This window comes from Aspergillus candidus (assembly GCF_002847045.1).
Source record: "Aspergillus candidus strain CBS 102.13 unplaced genomic scaffold BDW47scaffold_20, whole genome shotgun sequence".
NCBI lineage: Eukaryota > Fungi > Ascomycota > Eurotiomycetes > Eurotiales > Aspergillaceae > Aspergillus > Aspergillus candidus.
The window spans coordinates 185,867-209,045 of NW_020194025.1; the positions used below are offsets into that span (position 1 = coordinate 185,867).

General features: G+C 54.9%; 10 protein-coding genes across 10 annotated transcripts; 5 read left to right on the forward strand and 5 right to left on the reverse strand.

Moving 5' to 3' along the window:
- Nucleotides 1–1,194: 1,194 nt before the first annotated feature.
- On the forward strand, nucleotides 1,195–2,625 carry BDW47DRAFT_125477 (metallophosphoesterase family protein; the record flags this gene model as incomplete). Its single annotated transcript, XM_024816391.1, has 4 exons — nucleotides 1,195–1,294; nucleotides 1,362–1,846; nucleotides 1,917–2,203; nucleotides 2,262–2,625. The coding sequence occupies 4 exons, from the start codon at nucleotides 1,195–1,197 to the stop codon at nucleotides 2,623–2,625; spliced, it is 1,236 nt and encodes a 411-aa protein (XP_024672338.1).
- Nucleotides 2,626–4,105: 1,480 nt separating this feature from the next.
- On the reverse strand, nucleotides 4,106–6,987 carry BDW47DRAFT_117346 (fungal specific transcription factor domain-containing protein; the record flags this gene model as incomplete). The annotated part of the gene is made up of 11 exons (XM_024815066.1): nucleotides 4,106–4,526; nucleotides 4,587–4,755; nucleotides 4,804–5,077; nucleotides 5,129–5,207; nucleotides 5,256–5,276; nucleotides 5,325–5,470; nucleotides 5,520–5,950; nucleotides 6,009–6,544; nucleotides 6,590–6,674; nucleotide 6,773; nucleotides 6,886–6,987. 11 exons carry the CDS (start codon nucleotides 6,985–6,987, stop codon nucleotides 4,106–4,108), a joined length of 2,265 nt encoding a protein of 754 aa, XP_024672339.1.
- Nucleotides 6,988–7,513: 526 nt separating this feature from the next.
- BDW47DRAFT_105218 (uncharacterized protein) lies at nucleotides 7,514–7,991 on the forward strand. Its single transcript, XM_024812502.1, has one exon. The coding sequence runs from the start codon at nucleotides 7,600–7,602 to the stop codon at nucleotides 7,807–7,809; it is 210 nt and encodes a 69-aa protein (XP_024672340.1). The 5' UTR covers nucleotides 7,514–7,599; the 3' UTR covers nucleotides 7,810–7,991.
- A 306-nt stretch (nucleotides 7,992–8,297) lies between these two features.
- Nucleotides 8,298–9,181, reverse strand: BDW47DRAFT_117347 (uncharacterized protein; the record flags this gene model as incomplete). Its single annotated transcript, XM_024815067.1, has 2 exons — nucleotides 8,298–8,743; nucleotides 8,800–9,181. The coding sequence occupies 2 exons, from the start codon at nucleotides 9,179–9,181 to the stop codon at nucleotides 8,298–8,300; spliced, it is 828 nt and encodes a 275-aa protein (XP_024672341.1).
- Nucleotides 9,182–10,921: 1,740 nt separating this feature from the next.
- Nucleotides 10,922–14,206, forward strand: BDW47DRAFT_117348 (GMC family oxidoreductase; the record flags this gene model as incomplete). The annotated part of the gene is made up of 5 exons (XM_024815068.1): nucleotides 10,922–11,086; nucleotides 11,143–11,250; nucleotides 11,320–11,696; nucleotides 11,773–12,008; nucleotides 12,507–14,206. The coding sequence occupies 5 exons, from the start codon at nucleotides 10,922–10,924 to the stop codon at nucleotides 14,204–14,206; spliced, it is 2,586 nt and encodes an 861-aa protein (XP_024672342.1).
- Nucleotides 14,207–14,292: 86 nt separating this feature from the next.
- Nucleotides 14,293–15,310, reverse strand: BDW47DRAFT_105222 (mitochondrial 54S ribosomal protein bL21m). Its single transcript, XM_024812503.1, has one exon. It carries the CDS (start codon nucleotides 15,236–15,238, stop codon nucleotides 14,513–14,515), a length of 726 nt encoding a protein of 241 aa, XP_024672343.1. The 5' UTR covers nucleotides 15,239–15,310; the 3' UTR covers nucleotides 14,293–14,512.
- A 253-nt stretch (nucleotides 15,311–15,563) lies between these two features.
- BDW47DRAFT_105223 (serine/threonine/tyrosine protein kinase MPS1) lies at nucleotides 15,564–18,286 on the reverse strand. The gene has a single exon (XM_024812504.1). The coding sequence runs from the start codon at nucleotides 18,198–18,200 to the stop codon at nucleotides 15,666–15,668; it is 2,535 nt and encodes an 844-aa protein (XP_024672344.1). The 5' UTR covers nucleotides 18,201–18,286; the 3' UTR covers nucleotides 15,564–15,665.
- A 1,338-nt stretch (nucleotides 18,287–19,624) lies between these two features.
- BDW47DRAFT_28149 (uncharacterized protein) lies at nucleotides 19,625–20,413 on the reverse strand. Its single transcript, XM_024818654.1, has one exon. The coding sequence runs from the start codon at nucleotides 20,220–20,222 to the stop codon at nucleotides 19,740–19,742; it is 483 nt and encodes a 160-aa protein (XP_024672345.1). The 5' UTR covers nucleotides 20,223–20,413; the 3' UTR covers nucleotides 19,625–19,739.
- Nucleotides 20,413–21,168, forward strand: BDW47DRAFT_28144 (uncharacterized protein). The gene has a single exon (XM_024818653.1). It carries the CDS (start codon nucleotides 20,604–20,606, stop codon nucleotides 21,042–21,044), a length of 441 nt encoding a protein of 146 aa, XP_024672346.1. The 5' UTR covers nucleotides 20,413–20,603; the 3' UTR covers nucleotides 21,045–21,168.
- A 176-nt stretch (nucleotides 21,169–21,344) lies between these two features.
- BDW47DRAFT_125484 (putative cell wall protein) lies at nucleotides 21,345–23,120 on the forward strand (the record flags this gene model as incomplete). The annotated part of the gene is made up of 1 exon (XM_024816392.1): nucleotides 21,345–23,120. A coding segment is annotated over one exon (1,776 nt), but the record flags the coding sequence as incomplete, so codon positions are not given.
- Nucleotides 23,121–23,179: the final 59 nt, after the last annotated feature.

Sequence of the window (23,179 nt, forward strand, 5' to 3'; positions counted from 1 at the left end):
ACCCTAATCTGTTTCGGTAATCGGCGTCTACCGTGGATCCCAGACGACGAGGGAGTTGGAGACGATCTACAGTCTGCTGTACTGGAATGATGGATCCCCGCTTTTTTTGCCTTCTAGCGACTCCACCGGTGAAGGTTTTGTCGGACCCGGCCGGCAATCGGCACGTCTTGGCCTGTCTCATCCTGTCTTTCCACTGTTGGATAGCACGGGGACGTCTTGGTCTTTCTAGTTCGAGCGTGCAGATTGAGTGACAGGATTGGAGCGATGGAGATATATTGCTCCAGATCTCGATCCTGTCCGGGGGATTGGCGGGGGGTTAGAACTTGGCGCAGACGGTGGAGGAACTAGAAGGACCGGTCTCTGCGCCAGACGCCTCGTTTACCCCAGAGTCTGACAGACGCCAACGGAGACGTCCGATGGCTGTCACAGGGGAATACCCACGATGGCCCCCTCAGTTCGTGTCATGACGGGGGGATCTCCGACCATCTCCTGGACCGCGGCCCCGGAGCTCAGCGATGTGGAGCAGGTCAGGAAAAGAGGAGGTATCTCCTATATCCATGATGCGGGGAAATCCACGAAATGACGAAACGGGGGGGAGGTTTGAGCGGACTAGTGGAATGGATGGAAGATGAAGGCAAAGGAATGTGTAGAGAAGAAGGTTTGCAAGTCCCGTTGATGCCTGAAGGAATTCCTGCCGGTCAGGTGACCGTCACGCTTTGCCGGGATTATCCTGTAAATGTTCACACATATATCTGTCAATTGCATGCAATTTGTTGCAATATCTATCTATATACTTGGAATATCCTCTGTCGGGATGAATGTGGTCGCATTCCTGTCATAGGTCTAGACCCACCACGATGCAACTATCGAGATGACTACAAATGATTGATGCGCACAAACAAAGAGAGTCTCACAGACGAGAAGTCCAGGAACCTGGTGAAACAAGCATTGGGGTACCTGCAGGAATTTCATCTCAGACGACATCTTTCAAACCGGGCAGAAAGATCAAGGAATCGAGCCTGGCGTTGTTGACCGGTGTAACACCGCTAGGCGGTTTCCCCTCTAGTCAGGCATGATGTAACTCACTCGCCCTTCAGAGATTTACCAGCCTCGCATCTCCTGGATTTCCACCTCAACCATCATGTCTTTCTGGATCGGATGAAAACCCGCGATCAGCAGTGTTTTGCGGAATCAATGGCTCTATCTAATGCCCCCAACGTCACCAATGCTCTGCGGTTCACCCCCGAGGGCTCGTTCAAGATCTCGCTCTTCTCCGACCTTCACTATGGAGAATGTAATTGACAACTCTCCCCTCCGGCTTAAATTTTGAAGACATCTCTAATCTGGATGAAAATGTACAGCAACAAACACCGTGGGGCCTCCCCACGACGCCCACACGGCCGACACGATGGCGCAGATCCTCTCCGCCGAGAATCCCCAGCTAGCCGTCCTAAATGGTGACCTCATCACCGGTCGCACAAAACCCGGACCCTCCAACTCCAGCCTGTATATCGACAGCCTTGTCGCTCCGCTCACCGATCGCCATGTTCGCTGGGCCTCCGTCTACGGCAACCACGAAAGCGACCGGGGCCTATGTCCCGATGATCTCCTCGAACGGGAGACCACCAACTACCCGCACGCCAGCCTGACGCGGAAGATGGTCGACGATCCAGACGCAGGCATCACCAATTACTACCTCCCTGTGTGGTCGTCCGAGAATAACAACAACAACAGCTCTTCCATCGCGCCCGAGCTCATCCTCTGGTTTTTTGACTCGCGGGGCGGACAGGCGTGTGAGGAGGCGGAGCGCCCGGGCAGTCGGCGGCCAAATTGGGTAGACGACTCGGTAATTCTCCCATTTAGACGAGAGTCCACGAATCTGGTATATGAAGTGAATCTAATGAACAAGCGATAAGGTCGTCCACTGGTTCACACAAACCCGCGAGTCCCTCCAGGAGAAATACAATCGCACCGTCCCATCCCTAGCCTTCTTCCACATTCCGACCTACGCGATGCGCGCGTTCCAGGAAGCCAGTGTCGGGGGGCCCGCTGCCCCGGGCCTCAACCACGACATCGTCAAGCAGCAGGGGTACATGCCGGGGGTGCAGGACTACCGCGAGCAAGACTATGCGTTTATGGAGGCACTGCTGGATACGGACGGGCTGATCGCGACGTTTAGTGGACATGACCACGGGAATGATTGGTATTATCCACCCTTTCCCCTCGTCATCCTTCTGTAGATAAATACTAATACTACGCAGGTGCTTCCGCTGGGACAGCCAACTCCCCTACATGAACCTCACCGGAAACGGCCTACACATGTGCTACGGTCGGAGAACCGGCTACGGCGGGTATGGGGGGTGGGCGCGCGGCGGACGGCAGATCGAGCTGCTGCTGCAAGACGAGGGCCCACCGCGGCTGGACACCTGGGTGCGGGTGCAGGATGGGACGGTCGGGGAGCGCACCAGCATCTATTCGAGTTCGGATTCGAGCTCGACCACATCGCAGGGGTCGGAGTATCTAGGGACGAGTGCAGCGGTGAAGCGGGAGCGGTGGTTCGTTTTCCGGTGGGTGATGGTTTGGGTGGCTGCGGCTGGTTGGTTTGTCGGGGGATACGATATATGATGGTGGGTGTTTATGCTTTTAAGACTGTGTTTATTATTAGCGCTGGTGTAGGTTTTACTGAGTATGCTATATGGTATATTACTCTAGGTAGGTAGGTATACATGGATTACTTCTATATATATATTTGGATCCGAGATGGACCAACCGGGTGGAGCCGCCGGACCGAAGGATCGATGCTTGGCATGTAGCTTATCGGGACTAGCACCCATGTCTGTGAATTCAATATAGCGGAAGCATTAATAAGTAGTGTGAATAGATAAAACAAGTGTTACATATAATTATAATCATATATTTGAACTGTAAACAATACCTCAATACTAAAGGGTAGAAAAGTCATGTGTATAGCTTCAAAATAACAGGTGTGGTGTGGTTGCGGAAGAACACCACAAAAGGTAGGTAAGTGGGTGGAGATAGAACAACAAATTTTGGTCAAGATGAGATGTTCGTTATGAGGAAATGGCTTCAGGAGGTCAGTGGCAGGTAAGGTAGGAGGTGGTGGTGGTGGTGTTGGGCAGGCATTGGAGTGGTATTTCCTATTTGGGATGGGGGACTACTCTGACCACCCTGTTAGGAATAGAGTCAATGGACCATGGTATCAGATGATGGGAATGGCTTCATAGTATACATTTGCAGCTATATAATGGTTCTTAGAAGTATACCTCGCTTTGAATCGGAGGATGGCATCATTCCTGGAAGAACAGTGGATAGGAGATGTATGCAGTCAGTATAAACCTCACCACCACACCAACATGACCACCACCCCCAACAGCAGACGCGTACAGCCTCACCACACCAAAACAACAGAAAGAAACTCCAAAAAAAGAGGGCCCACTGCCAGACTTGTTCGCGTCCTCCATCCCACATGGTCATCGGCGATTGGTAGCGAGGCGGGGATGCAGGCCATATCCCCCCTCCCGCCCCTGCCAAACGGTCAGGGGGTCGCGCCATAGGATGACTTGAAACAGCGAAAAGCCTCGATATCCCATCCGGGATTCGAACGAAGGCCGTCCCCTCGCTCATCGCCCACAAGGGACGGGCAGGACTAGTTTAAGCCAAATCTGGGCGTTTCTTCCGTGGGATGGAGTCCGATAGCTCAGTGTTTGACCACTCGACCATCGGGTTTCTCTGGGCGAGATATTAGACTTGATAGGGGGGTATAAGGGAGCCTTTTTTGGTCGGTTTGGCCTGAGGTTGACGGGGGGAGGTTGGCCTGGGGTTGGAGGGGGTGGAGGGTGCCTGAGGTTGAGGGAGGCCTGAAGAGGAAGGAGATGGGTGATGCCTGAGGTAGAAAGAAGGTGCGTGACATGGAGCTGTCACTGCCCTGCCAGTCAGGCCACTGCTCTGTCACGCCTCTTCCCCAGCTGCCTGTCAGGAAAACACAACAGAGCAGTGGCTCAGTCTCCACTCATCACTATATCAATGCAACCTCTTCCCTCATCATCAACTGAGTATACACTCAGCAACAAGCAGCAGAGCACATCTATCCCATGAACGAGAAGTCACCAAACGCAAAATCCTCCAGGATCGTCGGATCCACCAGGTTCGCCAGCATCTCCGCGCGCGTGTCATCCTGCGCATCCTGGTTAAACAAAGAGTAAAAGAACTCATCCTGTCCAGAACCATCATGGACGGCCGCCACATCAGGCTGGAGCCCAAATGCAGGCTGTGCGGGTGGGACGAGCGCCCCCCGACGCGCTAGACACGCCCGCGCCACGTCCGATACCTCGCGGATCATCTCGGCGCAGCGGCGCGCGACAAGAATATTCTTCATCGATTCAAAAATCTCGACGGCTTTGTCCACCTCCTGGAGGAGTGCATCGTCATCGATGCCTGGAAAGCCTGACAGCACGATGTGCAAAAGGATCATGGCGCCGTAGAGAGCGTAGGTGGTGTTGTACCACCTTCGAATTTGTGTTAATCTTCTGGAGTAGCTTGGGAAAGCTCGGTGAGTCTGAACGTACCATGTTCGAAAGTACGTCCGGTGCACGAACGATTCGTACTGCACCTGGATGCTATTACGTGCGGCTTCTAGGCAAGGGTGCAAATGTTGTTGGAGCGCGGGCGATTCGGTGTTGGCCGTTGCACCCGCCAGGAAGGGACGGTGGATCAAGATGCGGGTGTTGTAGAATCCTGCGAACGCGTGAGACGGTGTCGTCGAAATGAGCAAGTCAAACTCACGCAGCTTTAGGACCAATTTCTGCTTGAAGGCCCACTCGGGGTCATTCAAAGCCACGATGTCGATATCGAGAAACGGCGGGATCTTGGTCTTCCACTCCAGCAGCCTGCGGTCCAAGTCTAGCGCAATCTCAGACTTCTCGCCCATCGAGAACTTGGAGGAATGGTAGAGCTGATGCGATGCTTCGGACATGATGTGAGCTAGGGCTACCATGACGGGGATTATTGCTACGTCCTGGTCCTCTGCGTCGGGATCGAACTGGCTGTCGGGGGTGCCCTGTATTGCTCTGGTTAGTGATCTTATGGCTAATACGGTATACTGTCATACTTTGATTGTTGGCAGTGGAACTTGGTAATACTGGAGATCTTTCATGCTGTCAAGACGTCCAGAAGAGCAACACATCTCTCTGCGCAGTGTTAGCGTGGTATTAGGTGAGCCTGGCCAGGGAACGAACATTTCATGGGAGTAGATGCCCCTGATTAACATTAGCGAGTTGTTATTGGTAAAGGACTGAGATATTCACCACCACGTTCGTCGACCTTCTCTCCGCATACTCGGAGAAGCAGACGACATACCGGATGTGAGCCCGATGGCCACAGCCGTCCTTGCGGCCATGCCGCTGTACATGAAACAGCTGTGCGGCCGCAGGGCATTTTGACAATACACGCCCTATCCATCATTAGAATCAATTGCTCCCATCCACATGGAAAGATCTTACCAGCAATGAAAGTGCCTGCGCACTCTCTAGACATCCCCCCTCGAACAAGTCACCAAGAGCCTGCTTGGCTATCTTGTAGTAATGATTTGCGAAATCCAATGCCGACGCTTGTGCGGTATTTGTCTCACCAGAGGCACTATCTGCAGTCGTGGAATAATGCTCTAGTAGAGACGTCTCGTTAGGGCTTGCACTCATAGCGCCCACCGCCACCACAGTAAAATAGAGGCCAGCGAACCTAGACATGCCCTGGGCAAATCTGGGTCGGTGAGACAAGACGAAAGCCTCATGCTCACAGCGCTGCATAAAATCGTGTTTGTTGAGCATGGGGTGGATGTAGTGTTTGTTGGAGAAATAGCTACTGATGAAGATCTTTTCGATCTCCAGCTGCGCTTCTAAGGTGAGCCCCTCAACTTGCGTTGTAGCATCACGACCTATAATTATCATCAATTTACGAGATAAAAATCAGAGAGTTGACTGGTAGGGACATACCGACGTGGCGACGTGGCAATGCCCCGGCACCAAGCTGCGACTCTTTCCCACGTTCTCCGTCAAGCTTCCCGCTAACCTGCGGCTGGAGGTGACTCGGATAACTCGGATTGTAGAGAAGGTTGACAATAGAAAGCTGGGATTTGGAATTCCCGCCGTCTGACTGCTTGTCCAACTGGTGAGTGGGAGTGGCGATGTCTGCCCGAGTGGTCTGGGCGGGAAGATACGGATCAGCCACGTGTGGCACCTGGCTCTCCGCTTGATGACGGGCTCGCGCATACAAGCTTCCCAAAAACGCCAGGTTCGACGAGTTACCGTAGAATTCGGTGCCACTGGTGTGCAGGTTTACGCCGCTCAGACCGTCGCGCGAGGCATTGTCGCCCAGCTCAGGAGTCTCCCCGGCGAGACTGCTGGGGTCGGGTATAGGAGTCACCATGGGCGAAGACTCAGCGACTTGATCTAGGGGTTCTCTTCTTTGAACGCTGTCTGACGCAGGACTGATATCTGCCTCCGGCCATGGGGAGGGCCGGCTTTTCTTTCTAGGGTTGTTAGTCGAGAAACGAGTACCAGGGCGACAAACTTACCTTTGGACATCCTTGACCTGAGCAGGTCGCTTCAATGGGCTGTCGGTTGAGCCGGTCTCACGATAGAAACAGTCCAGCGAGTGATCTGATAGTTATCAGCACTACTGTCCCTGTCTTGACTCAATCTAGTTTACGGTAGGGGAGCTCTACAGTCGCAATAGGAACATGGTTGGGCTTGATCACACTATGAGAATCAGCCATCGTGCAGCATATACAGCGCCATTTATCAAAAAAAGTCAAGATCAAGAGACAATCAGGGATCACACAAAACACAGTTGAATAATTCAAGCGCCTACCTTGGTTTTGCGCACGCGGCAAGTTTCGCAGGCGCGCGATGCACGGGGTCTTCGACGAGAGGCACGCAACCTGGTGGTCCCCAATGGCTGTGCTTGGTCCATACCAACAAATAGTTTAGCATGCTACTTACAAGCCATTGGTAAGCAATTGGAACATTATCAAATTAGCCCAGTATTAGAGCGATCCGATGGGGAAAACTGCAGAATGCAGCTCGATGATATTCCCGCTTTGATACAACATCGTGCAGAGCTTGGCAGATGACTAATACTATTTTGGTTAGTCCCTGTTGATGCCTGCAGGTGCCTGATTGTGTTCAGCCCTAAGCGATATCAACATCTTCGTCGTTTTGGGATTCATTGTTGGGAGATCATGGCAATTTTACAATGATCTTCAATACATGGGCAGAGCTCTGCTCTTGCAGAGAAGTAGTAGCACCTTGCCCCAGTTGTTCCAGGTTATAAATGCTAGGGTTTTCCTCTTCGAAAGCCTTCCTGTCTTCTTATCATACTACAAGTTCGGAAATGCGATCGTGACGCCACTATGAACAACTTTCCAAGATTTTATTTCTATCCTATTCTTCTTGACTTTGATTGTCGGTTCGTGGTCGTTACATAATTTTCTATGGCAGAAACGTACATCCACAAAGTTGACATGTGCGTCCTTGCAGCATCCCAGTCGTTAGCCCATAGATTATTTTGCAGGTCTGCAGAAGAATGAGTGCAAATCCAGCTCTCTCGATAGAGAATCTTGAGTGTATATCTCTATTCCGACAGTTTGCATATCTCTTTAGCTCAAATTCCGGCGATGTTGTTCGGGGACGGACTCACTCTGCAATCAGCTCCTTCAAAAACTCAGAGGCGCGTGACAACCATGCACAGCCTCAGTACCCTCAGCAGCCACTACGGCGGGGAGCAAAATCATAAAATGGAAGGATGGAGGTTTTCCGAACAGCACTACTAGGCCATGAGGGGACGTTCTTCCGGGGATGCCAGCACGAGACGCAGAAAGTGGGAGCACGAGGAGCTTGAGTTGGTGTGACACGGCATCAATGTGACATCATGTGCTACTATATCTGCCGGAATCTCGGGGTTATGTGAGCATATACGACTTGGTATTACTGCCGTTTGTTATCCGGAATACTTCAATGGCAGCTCGGTGAGAGACTTGCGAGACTAAAAAATGACGTGATGGTCTAGTGGTGATGGCCGCTTGTTTTGTCCGCTAGATCGATGGTAGAGGACCAAATGCTTTGAAGCAATAATTTGAAATCATAGTCAAAATGATACTAAGTTGTATAAGCCCCAGCACTGTCGCTTAAATTACAGAATGCAACGACATAGGATATTAGCGTCAAATAAAACCAAAGGAAACACACCCATCAAATACACCCAACCTGTACAGTCGCTCACCCTCATCGATAGGACGGCATGTCCTTACCCCCCGATCCACCCGCGGGCAACTCATGTACCAACTGTCGAGCCCTTGGCTCTGGATCCAGCTCTGTCGGAGCCCTCTTCCCAAAGAACCCTGCCGTACTGGGGTCGACGGCCATCTCCACCCGAGGTGAAGCCGGCAACTCGTGCCTGGGCACGGGGTTCACTGACGGTGGTTGCTGTTGCTGTAACTGTTGTTGTTTTCGGCGACGCAGCAGGAACCAGAGGAGTGCGATGATGAGAGCCAGGCCGGCAACGCCGCCCACGACGCCGCCGGCGATCGCGCCAACGTTCGTACCGGTGTTTTGGTCGGCGCCCTCCGTGACGAGGCCGGACTGTTCGGGGCCGGAAAGGTCGGAGGTTTCTGTGGCTGAGGGGGCGGGAGCTGGTTTCGAGGAGGGGGTTGGGGTTGGGGTAGGGGTTGCTTTTATCAATCAGTGCTTTGATTCTACGGGGTCCAAATCGAAGAGGTAGACATACTCATTCCCTTGGAGACAATCGACATTAGAGAGGTGGAGGCGCCCAAATCTCCAATGTCGGCGGTACATCCAACGAAGGAATTCGGGCGCATGAAGCCCTTTTCGGCCGGATCGCAACAGAAATACCCATGCTCGTCGTCCACTTTGGCGTCGTACATGTTGGCAGTGCCGTTGCCGCAGTGCGGATCGCCTTCGATCAGCTGCAGACAGTCGGCATTAGAGGGGCAACATTTGACGTTCTTCTGGTTTGGGGGACAGAAGGTCCTCCCGGGACAGCAGGTGTGGAAAGGTTTCCAGGTTTCTCCGCAGTCGACTTCATCGTCGAGACAGCCTCCGCTGCGACGGAGGGCGAAGCCGTAGGGGCTGTCGAGGGAGTCTTCCATTTCTTCGTCTCGTTCCTCTTTTTTCTATTATTGTTGTCTTGTTGTTTGGTCAATGGTGATATACAATTACATCAATAAATGAAGGGTTCGTTCTTCGATTCGGAAGATAGATCAGGAGGAAAAAAGATCGGTAACCGCCAAAATGCAAGTTGAGATGGAGATGGAGAAAGAGGGGAGAACTTCACTGTCAGAATTCCAGACCAGTGATCTTGGCAATTTAGCAGAGCATGGCTGGACGGTATGGATTGGGGGAGGGATAGCCTTGCAGGAAGCGAACCCGTTCGGCCATCTTTCTAGGCTGAAGAAGGTTAGATACTTCAGGAGAAGAGTCTTCCCTCGTTGGTCATCATTAGATTGACTTTCAGAGAAATCCATCATCGCAGAGAGCTTCTGCGATCTCATCTCAGATATTCCTGTTCCTTTTTTCCTTGATGCGGTCGTTAAACATAGGGAAGCCATTCAAATCGGATGGTTCGTCCATTGATTTATTAGAATTGGTGGGCATATTCGGAGACGGGAGGATGATGTGGGAAATGCTGAGACATCTATCCCACTTTTCTTCCCCAATTTGAGCAAAGACAGTGGCACCGTGGCACAAGAGCATTAAGGTGTCTTCGCTTGATCGCCGTCATGAGCCCCATTCCGCCTGGAGAGCCGAGACCAGTGGAGACCAGCTTAGACTCCAGATTCTCTACCCTAAGAGCCTGCGTGTATCTTCTCCATCGCAGAATCCTCTTCTCTCTCCTTCCCTTCTTCATCCTCGTCAGTCCCTATCGATTGATGATTTTTCGCCCCCATCTTTTCTCCTCGTGCCACCACAGCTCGTTTAACGCTGTGATGAGAACTAGCGCTCCGCCACGGATAAGACAGGGGCGAAATTTTTTCCAAGAAACCACGACCCGAAATGGATATTGATCAGCAAGGGAGACTGGACTCCACCAATAGGCACCTTCTCTGCTGTCCAAATTATGGACGAAAGATATCCAACAGTCCGTCCAAGCGCCCGACTTTAGTCACCTCAGCTAGAGCCACTAGGAGGCCTGATTAGGCGTCCGTTGGAAGCCAAGGAGAAGCCAAAGCTCGATAGTGGCTTGGCCGAGGAAATTGCTTCATTGGCTCGGCAGGCTTGAAGAATGCTGACCGCTGATAATGAAATGATCCTGTTCTGTTCTCTTATTCAGCATCTCATCCCAAGTGACGAAAAAAGACCGTTAAATTAGTTATTTAGTTGATAATTATCTCATGCATCATACTTTGCAGCTGATTGGCATAGTCTGCGCGTGTAAGTCCATAAACCCGAAGTAGGTATTTTATTACTCGGACAAAGAATTTACATTCTTGTCTTAGTTCGCGAGGAGTGTTGGAGAGATCAATGTTGATTCGAATGGGAAATGTGATGGAAGATGGAATTGATAGATTGGAATTGAGAAACAGAAAGATGTGTTGAGAAGAGAAGTTCATCCAGACTGCCGGGTTGTCAGGTGATCCTCTCGATCTGAATCCCATCAATCTGGATGGAGATCCGATATACATCCATCTAGATCATGCATCCGCAAACGGCCCACGCGGATAAGGATCCACTCATTCCACCTATTGCTACATCGGCATTCGGTCTTGAACCATGGATCATCTCAACTCTATCACTTCGGTTGGTGGCGGACTGATGAGCTCAACTCCAGCCAACAACGTCAATCGAGATCCAACCGAGCTGGAGGCTGATACAGCGGCAATGAACCCCCCATGGCGGTAACGCATAGGAATGACGAGAACATCGCGTATGAACTGTGGATAGGCACAACCATCACCGTCGCAGCCGCCACGATAGCCGTCGTCTTGCGTTGGACGGCGCGATGGGTGTCCCGCGTGGGTTACGGTTGGGATGACTATACCATTATGGTCGCACTGGTAGATATACGCCTTGTGGAGACCGATGCGGTGTGTTTCGAGGACTGACGATGCAGGTTGTCAACTGGATCATGGCCATCCTGCGATGGATCCAGATCATCTACTTTGGCCTCGGGCACCATGCGGATGAGATTTCGAAGGCCAAGGTGGTTGGATATTTGAAGGTATTTCCCTACTGCATACCTATCTATCCTCCTATACTACAATTTCCTCTAACCATTGGGAATGGTTAGGTCTTCATGCCTGTCCAAATCCTCTACCTCACCAACACCAGCATCACCAAAGCCTCCGTTCTCCTTCTCTACGCCCGCATCTTCGGTGTCGTTACGCGTTTCCGCTGGGTCCTGATCGCCGCTGGCTTTCTAGTCGCCGCATTCTGGGTCTCCTGCGTGATCGTCACTCTGGCCGGTTGTCGACCCTTCTCCGCCTTTTGGGATTTGGTCCAAACCGGACGTTGTCACAACGGTCCACCCTTTACGCGGGGCAACGCCATCATCAATATGTGCTTGGACGTACTGGTGCTCTGTCTGCCGTTCCCAATGCTTTGGCGCATACACACGACGCGGCGACAGAAGGTGATCTTGACGTGCATGTTTGCGCTCGGGGGATTGTATGATTCTTTTTTTCTCGTTCCCTGTTCTACATGACTTTATCGTGCGAGTAAGAAAAAGTACTGACATTCCCAGTGTTTGCGTCGTCTCTATCCTCCGCATCGTCAGTTTCATGTACCACACGGGAAGAGATCCCACGTTCACGACCGTTTCGTCGTCCAATTGGTCCCAGATTGAACAGTCGGTCGGGATCGTCTGTGCCTGCCTGCCAACATTGCGTCCACTGTTTCGTCGACTATATGGCAATATTATTGATCCGACACATAGTGGATCATCATCGACGCCGATCAACAGGAATCGTCTACAACCCGGTAGCTCGATTGACGCGACTGCCGTTCGTTCCTGTCCCTCGGAAAGTCGATCGAGCATGACGCGGTGCGATGACATCGAACTTGCCGTTCCAGAATAATCCCATTCGTTTTGAGAACATTGCGCTCATTGGCGCTAGAGTTGCGCCTTCTGCAGCTTCATGCGTCGCACTATTGACAACCAGCAGGAATGCTGACACTCCGAGTGGAATTTTGGCCCTTCCGTTTCAGCCAGAGGGCGTATTTAATTGAGGTCTCACCCCTCCTTTCATTCTCATCTGCACAGCGACGGTAGATTCGCCACGATGCGCTTGTTCAATTTGGCACTAGGGCTACAGCTGGCTGCGTTTGCGTCTCCATCGCATTTTGGGCCCTCAAACCACGGCCCAGACATCACCCTCCCCAGCTCATCCTTTGGCCCTCCCACCAATGCAACCTTTGATTATGTGATTGTTGGCGGCGGCACCGCTGGTCTCACAGTGGCCACGCGATTGGCGCAAGGGGGCCCCTCTCTCCGCGTCGCGGTCGTTGAAGCCGGCAGTTTCTACGAAGTCGGCAACGGTAATCGATCCATCGTCCCGGCGTACTGTGCGCTCTACACGGGCAGCGATCCGAAAGATACCAATCCTCATGTCGACTGGGGCTTCCAGACCACCCCGCAGCCGGGGGCCGCCAACCGCCGCGTCCACTATCCCCGCGGTAAGACACTGGGCGGCACCTCCGCACGCAACTACATGACGTATCATCGACCCTCCGTGGGAGCCATGCAGCGTTGGGCGGAGGAAGTCGGCGACAACAGCTATCTCTTTGACAACATGATGCCCTTTTTCCAGCGCTCCGGGCACTACACGCCGCCGAACGCCGCTCTGTACCACAATTCCAGCAATCTCGAATCCCCCGACGCCTTCAGCGCTGCCGGAGGACCTCTCCAGATCTCCTTCGGCCCCGTCGTCGACGCCTTCGCCACCTGGGTTCGCCGTGCCTACATCGCGGCGGGCATGCCGCAGATCGCCGGCTTCAACTCCGGGAATCTCCTCGGCTCCAGCTGGGCCCCGTCGACCGTCGACCCGCGCAACGCCCACCGCTCCTCGTCGGAATCCAGCTTCCTCCGCGCAGCCCTGTCAGATCCGGTGACCTCCTCAGCCCTCACTATTTACCCGTCGACTCTCGCCCTGCGAATCCTCTTCGAGCACAAGACCGCTACCGGCGTCCAGGTCACCACCGCAGGCACTTTTGGCACTCCACCACTCGAATTTACCCTGCACGCCAGAAAGGAAGTCATCCTCTCCGCCGGGGCCGTGCAGTCCCCGCAACTCCTCCTCGCATCCGGCGTCGGGCCCTGTGCCGACCTCGCCGGCCTCAACATCCCTTGCACGCACCACCTCCCTGGCGTCGGCCAAAACCTACAAGATCATGTCATGTTCGGCGCCTCCCGCCGCGTCAACGTGCTCACTGCATCCGCCGCCGCCAACAATGCCTCCCTCGCCGCGCACAACGAACATCTCTGGAACTGCTGCGCCACCGGCCCTCTCTCCCTCGCCATCCCCGGCTACTACGGCTGGGAGAAGCTGCCTCCGCCCCTCCGGGCTCACCTCTCCGCCTCCACGCGCCGCGCCCTCGACCATCTCCTACCCCCCGACTGGCCGGAGCTCGAGTGGCTCACAATCAACGCCTACGTCGGCGACGGCTTCGTCAAGGGCACCGACCCCCTCGACGGCTACAACTACGGCACTATCTCCGCCGGCCTCGTCGCCCCCTTCTCCCGCGGCACCGTCTCCCTCCGCACCCCCGACATGCGCGATCCACCCCTCATCGACCCGCAGTGGCTCACCCACCCCGTCGACAAGGACCTCGCCGTTCAGGCCTTCCGCCGCGTCCGCCACATCTGGAACCTGCTCGTCGAGATGGGCGTCGCCGACCGCAACGAGACCTACCCCGGTCGAGACGTCGGGGACGGAGCCGACGAGATAGCTGCCTTTATCGCCGGCTCCATGGCCACGATCTACCATGCGGCGGGGACGTGCAAGATGGGTCGCGCAGCGGATGGGATGGCTGTTGTGGATGCTCGAGCGAGGGTATTTGGTCTGCGCCGGCTGAGGGTCGTCGATGCCGCTAGCTTTCCGTTTTTGACGCCGGGTCATCCCCAGTCTGTTGTTTATGCGCTGGCTGAGAAGATCGCTGCGGACATTCTTTCTTCTTAGACGTGTTTGTTTTTACTCGTGTGGTGTTATTAATTAGATAGTGGTCGATTTGGGTGAGCGACTTAATTGAGAGAGGGATGAACGGATGCCTGTAACAAAAAAAATCATATAACACTATATCCTAGAATACACAGTCTATCTGTACAATCCACCTAATCTCTTTCTTCCCTCCCCAACCACATATCAATCTTAAATCCCCGAAAACAGAGATCAAACACGACACAGCAACAGACAAAAATGAAACAGAAAATCAACCAATAAAAAGGAAAAGCAACCCATTCAACAATACCAATATAGGTAAAACAACTATTCCTTAACAACATCCACCCCCTCCTCCCTCAACTCCTCCACCCCCTTAACCCTAACCTCCATCACACGAAGCAAAGTATACCGATGCTTGCTGGTAATACGCTGCACATGGCGATTCCTCCGCTTGGTCTTCTCCTTGATGCGGAGCGGCTCAGCGTCGACGCCCATGACACGCACACGACACTCAAACAGCCTCTCGTCGACAAAGGGCGCACCCTTGAGCGAGAACTCGCGCGACCCGACCACGCTCGCCCGGTTCAGACGCAGCACGTCGCCGGGCTCCACGCCGGCCATCAGGAACGGGAGACGCACGGAGTCGCCCTCGGTGATTAGGTAGGGTCGGTCGTGGATGTGCGCTGTGAGGAAGTGGGGGCGCTGCGCGGCGAGGTGCGGAAGGGTCGCGAGGAGGGATTCGCTGGCTTTGAGGGGCGTGGTGAACTGGGGGGGTGGTGGGATTTTAGTTTGTTGTGTTGTTGGTGTTGTTGGTGCGGTGGTGGTTGTGGATGTGGCGGTGGTGGGAGGAGTGAAGGGTGCGGAAGAGGAGGCGGAGGAGGAGGAGGGAGTGGTTTGCGTTGCTTGTTGTGCGGTGTAGCTCTTTTGGTGGAAGGATGCTGCTGCGTTGCGGAGAGGTGATGATGAAGCTTGGATGCGGGTGACGCTGGGGCGGGTGCAGAGCTGCTCGGAGACGGCGAGAGACCGCGCCAGGGCGCTGCGGCTGAACATTGTTGTGGGTGGGACCTGCGGTGGCCTGTGTCTCTCTCTTTTTGTTTCTTTTCCGGTCGCGTGGAGAGGGAGGTTCGTCGGAAGAGGTTGGTCGTAGGATCGGATAGTCTGGATGGAGAAATTGTCGGGAGAAAATCCGGTGGTCATGTGGGCGGTGTGCATAATGCGGCAGAATTTATACGTTAAATGTTGACACCCTTTAGTCTATACCGAGTATGCTCTTACTTCATGACGAGATACATACGAATACACAGCTTAATTAAAGAATAGCGAACATGATTGATTGCTCGTTGTACAGTAAATCCCACATATCCAACTCCTATCCCAACATGCAATGCATCCCGCTCAATGGTATAGAACAAATGAAAGACGCTCAGTGGGCAACGCCGACAGTAATCAACAAAAGAAAATATTCAAGTCAAGTCAATCATGCGTTCTCCTCCAAAGCAGCCTTGATCTTGGCAAAGAACCCCGCCGGCCACGCCGCCAGCTCTTCGTCACGCGGCACCCCGCGCACTCGGCAGTGGTTGACCACGTTGACCAGGATCCGGTTAAGCATCTCCTGCGTCACGGGCACCGCCCCCTCGAGCTGCGCGTCCGGATACAGGAAGGCGTCCCGCGAGCCCAGCAGCTCTTGTGTCGTCGGTCGGAGCGTCTGGTCGCGCTGCAGGCACGCTTTCAGCGTCCGCTGCAGCCCCGGCGGTACTGCCACGCCGCCTACGCCGAACGCCGGGAAGTCGATCTTTACGTGCGGGTTGGGAATGGCCAGAATGCGCTCATAGTATTTGGCGATCTTGGCGAACGGCGGCTGTCCGTACACCATCTTGTACAGGATGCAGCCGAGACTCCACACGTCGCTGGGCTTGCCCAGCTTCATGACCTTCCCCACGCTCGACGGCAGCCCCAGTGACGCGTTCGAGTCGACGAGCGCCTCGGGTGACATGTAGTTGGGGGTCCCCACTTGCTGCTCGCGGTGCACGTTAACGGTGTTGTCCTGGATGGCGTTGGCAATGCCAAAGTCGATCAGCTTCAGCCGCCCCTGCACGAGGAGGAAGTTGGCCGGCTTCAAGTCCGAGTGCACGATGTTGTAGTGGTGTACCGCTTGCACGCACTCCAGCATCTCTTTCCAGTAGTACCGCGTGAAGTTGCAGTCGAACACCGCGTCCTCGGCGTTCAGTCGATACGTCAGGATCTTCTCCAGATCCGACTCGCCAATTTCCATCAAAACGCTGAGCGTGTGCTTGTCCGAGTTCAGCTCCCAGTCGAACAGCCGGACCACGCGGTCCAGATTCTCGAGCTTCTTGAGCAGATCAATTTCCCCCTTGTAGCCCGCCAGGGTGACCGGGTCGACATCCTCCAGGTTGACTCGCTTGAGAGCGAAAATCTTGTAGTTCTCGGCCATGACCCGGTAGACCCGCGAGCTCCCACCCCGGCCGATGCAGTCCAACCGTGTGAACGGCTTGTGGTTGACAGAGACCTGGCTCCGCTTCTTGCGGGAGGACGACGACGTGGCGGCGCCGGCGTTGGCTGTTGCCGTCTCGAGGACCGACATCTTGGGCGGCGGGGGCGCCGGTCGATGATGCGGGGCGTTGTTGCTGCGCATTGCCAGGATCTTCCGCGGAGACGGTCCTGCCGGGGCCTCGTTCTGCGGTGCGTCTTTACGTTCATCCCCGTAGACGACGGCCAACCCTTCCGGCTTGTCCAGCAGGTTAAACCCCTGAGGCTTGGCCCGCTTGAAAGTCGGTGGCGGCTCGTTCTCCTGGTCGCGAGTGGAGGGCAGCTCCGGCAACGGAGGGACTTTGAACACGGGCTGCTCTGCCCCACTTGGCGGTTTCGACGACCGGTCGGACGAAGATCCCGGGGTTGACTTGGAATGCGATCCGTACGATTTAGGAGACGAACCCCGGGAGAACGCTTCCTCTCCAGGCCGGTGACTGATGGGATCGTGCGGTCGATACCGTTCTGCCCGGTCGAGGGGGCTCGGGTCCACCCACGATACCCGTGGTGATGAAGGTTTCGCTGTTTTCTTGTAGTCGTAGTCGGCGCGGTTGCCGTTGCCGTCGAGTTCCCGATCATTCCCTTCCTCCGCGGTGAGGAAGGTCTGCGGGTCGTCGTTCTCCTCGCTCTGTCGTCTTAACACGCCCCTCCGAGCGGGTCCATTCAGAAAGCTTCCTGTTAACCGGCCGACTCTCTTCGGTCGCACCGAGCTGTGCAGGCCGACGTCTTCCACACCACGCGCGCGAAGCACGGAAGAGGAGCCGACGCGCGGCGCCTGTTCCTCTTCGTACCGCGCCTTCCTCTCTTCCTCGAGGCGCTCGGCGCTCCTCTGCTCCTCGGCCGAGTCGGTTTCTTCCCAGCGACGCTGCGAGGGGGAAATCGAGGCGGGAGAGCGAGTTGAACTCCGGGAGGGATTGATGCGCACGGTGCGCGGTCGCGGCGCGGGGGTGATCAGGTCATTCGAAGAACTCCTCGCACTGTCGTAGCCGGCGCTCTCACTATTGGTGAGGGGCGATCCTTCTCGTTGGAACCAAGTGCCGTTGATCAAGTTGGGGGCAAGGCGGACCACCCGCGGCGCCGGGCTCCCTGTCGAATGGTCGTTGGGCGACGCGGTGCGAGATCGCCTCTCCTGGCTCGTGGACACGACCCGATCGCTCGGGCGGTGATAGTTGTCGGAAGGCCTCCGTTGCAGGCGGGGGGAGTCGACATCCTCGTCCAGCAGGGCCTTGACGGAGGCGCTGAATTTCGGCTCGGGGACCTCGTCATCGGAGCTGTCGCCCGGCGAATACCGTCTAGAGGACTCCAGCTGTCGATTCCTACTCACAGCAGAAACATTCTGGACTTCCGGGGAGGTTCGTCTGGAACCGGCGCGTGAGGTGGCGGCGCGGGTTAGATGCCGGGACGACGGTTGTCGGGAGAGACCGCTGGTATACGCGGTCGAGAGGGAATTGGGAGAGGCCATCATCACAACTCCCAATGGATCAGACACATGAACGAGGTCATGTACAATGGAGTAGTGTCCGGTCAAGGGGGGGGAGGCACAGATTTAGCGCCGTTGGGGTCGTTATTGTCGTCTGGTTGTCGTATGGTCGGGGTTGATTGAAGATCGGATCATTTCGTTTTCAGGAAACGAAACAACATCGGGTGGCTGGGTCCGCGCGGGTCACGTGTGCTTGCCAGTTGTCCCGGCAACATGCAAACAACCCAGGAATCCGGCTGCAGCAACCATGGGTCTGATTGATCTATTTGGATCAGTTTCTTATACCCATTTGGATTGCATGCTGCTTCTAGCTTTGTGTCTCATGATAGATTGGGAAGAATGATGTGGATGAACTCTGTCGTCATGATCTCCCCAAGGGTGTACTTTCCGGCGTATGGTGGAGATATATATTCGATATACTGATCACTCCTCGTACTTCTTGTTAATCCACCATACGACAGGGATGGAATGAATTGGACATCAGAGAACAGGAGAAACTATAGCATTTCGGCGATATGGACCAATTGATCTTACCCAGTTAGGGTGGTCCCAGACCTGGACTGGTCTGCAAGGCGTCCATTCCACTATACCTCTGCTGGCCTGTTATATATAATAGATTGCTTCATCGCAATATGTGAGCACCGAACGATGCGCAGCATGTTCGACGTCCCTTCAAACCAATCTGTTCTCGGGATATAGACTGGTGGATGGGAGAAGCATCATCATCCAGACCGATAGAGAGACGAAGAGGTAGAGAAAGAAACTGACCACAATCACCTGACTGGCATCGTCGTTTCTCCGACTTGAATCTCTTCACATCCAAGTTCACTTCACTCTTTCTCATCTCTCCATCTCATCATCTCTCTTCCCTCCTTTATCATCCACTTCGGAGTACTTACTGCTTGGAGAATAATTTACTTCCACCCCACCTCCACTAATCATAAATGGCGAGCTTACTTTAATCCTCCTTGGCTGGGTTAGTAACCTATACTACAGACGCCACTCATCTTTAACCCAACTAAGAGCCTATCTTATTTTAAACGACAACTTGAAAATTGGCCCCTCTCCGCCCGATAGTCTGGAGTCTGGAGTCTGGAGTCTGGAGTCGGGGGTGTATATTTATATTTTATTGTCATCCGTCCAACAGACACGGCTTCCTCGGATTCGATCCTCATTCCCAAGTGGAGTCCAGTGTCAGGAACCAAGGATACATGGTCGTCGGGTCAGGAACACCCGTTGGGGAAACGATCTCCCTGAGTGCACAACAGTCTGCTTTGCGGGTGGGGGAAACTAGAGAATTGCCTGTGCTCTTCCTTCCTTTTGGCCCGGATCCTGCTGATGGTGACTTCTTTTTTGGTGACCCCAGTTCGACTGCCATATACTGCAGGGTTGGGGGGAGCCACTGTCCTTTTTCCGTCACTCATCCCTTGAAGCTTTGCATCGCACGGATGGAGGACTCCAGGAGGGAGACCATAATCCCGGCCCCTCTTTCTTCCTCGTCGCCGGTCCCTGACTAACGATGCACTAAGCTCGTAGTACGCCGACGCTAACAGGTTTCTCACCACACTTCCCCACCCCCCTTTCGATGTTTGTGCGCTCCCCTTTCTCCTTCCCTTGGATCCGGTGCCGTGTCGCAATGTTCGAACGGCTGCTAGCATAGGGTATTGTGATCTTGGCTCGCGAACCCCCCGGTCTGCTTCCTGGGAGGCGTTCGTCCGCCTCGTTCCATAAGGCCGTTGCTATTAATATGGATAAATAGGGAAGATATCGATGGTTTCGCCGCGCGCGAAGCATAAGACCGTCATGAAGGCAGTGGGATTCTTTGCTCGGGGGTCTCGTGACGCTTCGTCCTAGCCCAGTGCAGAGGAGTGCTGCTGTAATGAAGATGTTCTCCCCTAGCACGACTGCGACTGCATGGACCGGGCGCGGGTATAAATTTTGATCAGTCAACGGTCCATCGTGACCGGCACTCATGATGCCTCTCGCCAAAAAGCCACTATCTGCCATGGATCCATTTTAAAACGTATCTCAGTGATCTCATGCTCCAAAACAACCAGAAATTCGAGAAGCACAAAACAATTTCCCAGCAATGACTATTGATTGATTGATTGACCCCATGATTTTCTCTCAGGCACGACCCCGACTCCAAGGTCAGCTCAAGGACGTAAGACCGGCCGTGCTGATCAACCATGGGTTGTCCACCGGGTTCGGTGATATTCACCCAGGTTACCCCAAATGTTCGTGAGATGTGCCTTCATTGGCTCAGGACCCAACGACATGGCGACAATCAGTACTGTGGGATTACACTTGGCCCACGTATCCCCTGAGAGTAGTTGGCCGGCGTCTTGACTATCGCTGGATGTTTCCCACAAGTGGACCGCGGCTTGAATGGAATCCTCATGTCCACTTTGTCCCCTCTCACTCTTCCGTGATTATCCCTCTCCTCCTAGGTTCCTACAATGCCTCTCTCTATTGCCCATAGCAGGAGTGGTGACATTTGGAATCGTATACGCTGGACAGGCGAACCCGTGGCATGGGGGTCTGCTCCTGATCCGCAACCGTTCGGCTCGCATAACCTTTGAACTAGCACAGCCCATTGCCAGAAATAGTTATTCTCATTCCATCTCCTTTGGTTTGTTTCGAAGGTGTCCACCCAGTGGTTCATGTGCGCTCTTATTTGCCTTCGTGCACACCGTCCGGACCCACTTGGTCAATTTGGCCTCGAAGATCCGGGACCGCGATCACAGATGGTCGACCTCCTTGGACGAGGGGCGCGCTGATCCAATCGTGGAATCCAGAATGGGGGGCAAGTCTCTATCGAGCCTTTAGGGATGTTAGTACCACGGGTGATGAAAAAGTGCTCAGGGGTATATAAAGCAAAGCGATGATCACCCCCGTGGGCGCACCTTTCAAGCATCCGTCAGTCGCTTGAACCTGGTCTTGTTCTTCTGTTGTTTTGTTTTTTCTCCCACCCAGTCTTTCTTTTGATACCATTTAACCAGTCTGTCATTAACCAACTTGGCTGTTTTCAGCCATCGCAACGGCTTTTTTGCTTCATTCTTTTTGTTCTGATAGATTTCAGAAGCCATTCGCTGACCTATACATTCCTTTGATCACAATCGTCACATCATGCGTTCTGACAACCTGCTCCTGCTCGCGAGCTTGGCGAGCCATGCTCTCGCTCTTCCGCGGTCCCAGCTCGAGAACCGTGGCCTCGTCAGCGAGGTTGGCGGTCTCGTCACCGACGTTGTCGAGGATCTGACTGGCCTGATCGCGGCGCTCTTCGGTCAGGACGGCCAGAGCCCGGCCTTCATCCTCACCGGAATCAGTGGCCCTGCCGCCGCGGCTCTGGAGAGTGCTGCGCTGGGAAGCAAGGCTAGCGTCGTCTCGTCCCACGCCCGTGAGGAGCTGGTCGAGTGGGTGAAGAGCCACAACGGTGCTCACCTCGAGAAGTCCATCAAGACTGCTCTGCTCAAGTGGGCCGACGGTGAGGCCGATGCCACCCTCCCCGTCGAGACCACCTCCGCCCTCTCCTTCTTCATCCCTACCGCCGCCAACATCGCCTCCAAGGACAACCTCTTCGTTACCCTGGACGGCGTGTTCTCCTCCGTCGATGACGTCGTCGGCATGGTCCTCAGCGGTTCCGCCCAGGACTCCCTGACTGCCTTCCTCAAGGACGCTGGGTCGTCTCTCGAGCCTAAGGTCAAGTCCGCCCTGGCCCTCAGCTCCTCCGGTGGCATGGCCTCCGATCTGGAGGACAAGGTTCAATCCACCCTGAAGGAGTGGCTGAACAGCTCCGACTGCAAGCTTACCCAGGAGCTGAAGAAGACCGTCACGGCCTGGTTGAACAACGAGACCGGCAAGGATGTGCTCTCGTTGGGTTCGCTGCCCCACGGCGGCCTGTCCACCATCTCTTCCGGTTCCGCCATCGGCAGCCTTGTCGGTGAAGCCGGCTCCCTGGTTGACGGCGCCAAGGCCACCCTGACTGCGATCCTCAAGAGCGATGTCGTTGGCGAGCTCGATTCCACGGTCAAGACCGCCTTGGAAGCCTGTGCCAAGGGCCAGGCTGCCACCACCCTGTCCAAGGAGACCCGCACCTCTGTCGTCCAGTGGCTCGCCGACTCCAGCAACAAGCTCGGGGATGAGCAAAAGTCTCTCCTGATCTACTGGCTCTCGTTTGCCAACGGCGGCGAGGTCGCCCTTAACCTGGCTAACGACCTCGTCTCCGATCTCACCTCGTTCCTCACCGACACCATCGATAACCTCCTGGGCACCAACCTCCACGGTGTGCTCTCGCTCCTCACCGAGGGTGAGGCCATCGAGACCATCTCCATGGGTACCCGCGCCCAGTTGGCTGCCCTCGGTGGTGGTGCTGCTGGCATTGAGCTCACCGACAAGATCCAGCTTATCATCATCCAGTTGATCACTGGCTGCGATGCCGACCCGGCCTCGAAGCCCAGCGGTACTAGCCTGCCCGCCATTTCGACCCCGGCCTCTTCTGGCGCTGCCGCTGCCGCTGCTTCCAGCACTCCCTGTGACACCCTGACCTCGGAGACCGTCGTCCCTGTTGCCACCAACAGCGAGGCTCCCGACGTCCAGCCCACTGGTGCCTCGTCTGCTGCTGCTTCCAGCACCCCCTGTGATACTCTGACCTCGGAGACCGTCGTCCCTGTTGCCACCAACAGCGAGGCCCCCTCTTCTCCCGACGTCCAGCCCACCGGTGCCTCGTCCGCTCCCGCTTCCAGCAGCACCCCCTGTGACACCCTGACTTCGGAGACCGTCGTCCCCGTGGCTACCGAGACTGACACTCCCTCGGCTCCTGCTGTTCAGCCCACTGGTACCTCTTCCGCGGCCGCCTCCAGCAGCACTCCCTGTGACACCCTGACCTCGGAGACCGTCGTCCCCGTTGCCACTAACAGCGAGGCTCCTGAGGCTCCTGCTACCAGCAGCCCGGCCCCGGCCCC